This window comes from Gracilinanus agilis, chromosome 4 (genome assembly GCF_016433145.1).
Source record: "Gracilinanus agilis isolate LMUSP501 chromosome 4, AgileGrace, whole genome shotgun sequence".
Classification (NCBI taxonomy): domain Eukaryota; kingdom Metazoa; phylum Chordata; class Mammalia; order Didelphimorphia; family Didelphidae; genus Gracilinanus; species Gracilinanus agilis.
In genome coordinates, this window is record NC_058133.1 from 477,295,459 (window position 1) to 477,297,480 (window position 2,022).

General features: G+C 37.9%; 1 protein-coding gene across 1 annotated transcript in view; it reads right to left on the reverse strand.

Moving 5' to 3' along the window:
- Nucleotides 1-602, reverse strand: part of LOC123246758 (trichohyalin-like) — a 7,321-nt gene extending 6,719 nt beyond the window's left edge. Inside the window, exon 1 of the mRNA XM_044675553.1 lies at nucleotides 465-602. Within this exon, the coding sequence (XP_044531488.1) occupies nucleotides 465-602 (138 nt within the window). The remainder of the gene's footprint in view (nucleotides 1-464) is intronic.
- Nucleotides 603-2,022: the final 1,420 nt, after the last annotated feature.

Below are 2,022 nucleotides of genomic sequence, written 5' to 3' on the forward strand. Positions count from 1 at the left end.
TCCTTCTTTCTTCCTTCTTTTCTTTTCTTTTCTTTTCTTTCCTTCCTTCCTTCTTTCCTTTCCTTCCTTCCTTCCTTCCTTCCTTCCTTCCTTCCTTCCTTCCTTCCTTCCTTCCTTCCTAAAACCCCTAATTTATAATGCATACAACTTATTTGTACACAATTGTTTGCATGCTGTCTCCATCATTAGACCAAACAGAAGTTGTTTTTTTTTGCCTTTCTTTGAACCTCCTGCATTATAGTGTATCACACAGTAAGATGTAATAAATGCTAGTCAATTGACATGCTGTATCTGTTTTCCTTCCATGTTTTTGGCTAATAAAATGCATGTTAAAAAGGAGTGAAACAATGTCAGAAACTTTTTACAGTGATCTCTAATAGGTAAAAACAAATAACATACCATAAATGAACCCAGAGAGTCAGTCAGAGAATTCCCAGGGCAGGGAACACTGGACTTTATTTTACCTGAAGGGCTTCTCCAAATTCCTGTTGCAGAAGCTGTTTCAATTCTTGTTTACTTAGTCTCTGGCATCCTCCATCTGTCCATGCATTTTTGTAGAAAACATCAATAACAGTAATGATGCCTTTAAGGAGTTGAGGCATATTTTTGTCTTCCTACTGGGATGGTACCTGAAGTGAAAAATAGAAAAAGATGTGCTTTGAGTGCATTTTCTCCCCATCTTCCAGAGACAGATGACCTCTGATAGACACAATCTCTTTTGTAGGACAGGAATCTAGCTGACACTTAATATGAAAGGAGAACCTTTTCAAATTAGCTTTACTTTATAGTAAAAACAAGACAAAACCCAAGAAAGGCATTGCTGGTTAGGTCAACATGAATGTCTTCCAAAAGTACACTGACCTGGGATGAATGTTAGAAAGTCTTTTCTCCTGTATGTAAGGATTGTAGATGTTCCTTCACCCACAATATACATACAAATGCACCAAGTGCCTTTGGCATTGCCATGCATGAAACATCACCTGATAGGAATTAATCATTTATATGTCTAAAGATTCTTTTAAGAAGGAGTATGATAAAAGGTATTCTGATGGACTTTTATATTCTAAAAAATGCCTCTATTTTGCAATGAGAGAACCTGACTTTGACTCCCCTCTCTGACATTTATTACCTTTGAATTGTGTAATTAGGATTTGCTCCCCAGAACTCTAAATCTCAGCTTCCCATGTTCCCTCTCACTTTCCATGCTAAGGTAGGGAGGATATAAGTTTTGTGTAGCTCCGCCCCTGGCTCTCTTCTGCCCTGAACATGATTTGTGGAGGTGGGGTGAGTCCCAGGCAGGAGAATTTTTCTACAATATTGCAGTTTCTAAGGAGAAATTATAATAGAGTGCTTGAGCAAATCATTTAACCTTCTTGGGGCTCATTTTCCCTATCTATAAAATGGAATGATTAGTTGATTTACAAGGTCCCTTCTAGCTCTAGAATTATGGCCTATAATGTTAGATTTAGGGTCTAGCTCCTTTCTATAATCTCTATTAGATCCTCGATCTAGAATTGGAAGGGACCTTGGAGGCCATCTAGTCCATTCTCCCCATTTTAGAGACAAGAAACCAAGGCCCAGTGAGGTTAAATATCCATGCCCTTTTGTACAGTGCTTTGAAAACTTTAAAGCATTATTTGAATCCACCATTGCCATCACTACTAGTATGCAAACTCTTTTCCTTCTTTCTCAGATTAACCAAACCTTGACTTTCTACTGAAAAAGCAAATTCCTTGAAATCCTTTCCAATAGACAACAGAGGTTATGCTTTCTCCTGTTCCCTCTCCCTAACTCATAGAACCAGGAGGAGAGGTTGACATTCTTAGAGACATATAAATTCATGGAATACTGGGACTGGAAGGGACTTCTGACAATATGTAGTAAACAATCTTATTTTTGTAAATTTAGAAAGTCAAGTCCAGAGAGAAAGACAAAGTAGGTAGAAGAGGAGTGGCAAGAGTAATGGATTTGACCTCAGAGGCTCTGGGTTTGAATTTTGACTCTACCAATAAACATTCATCT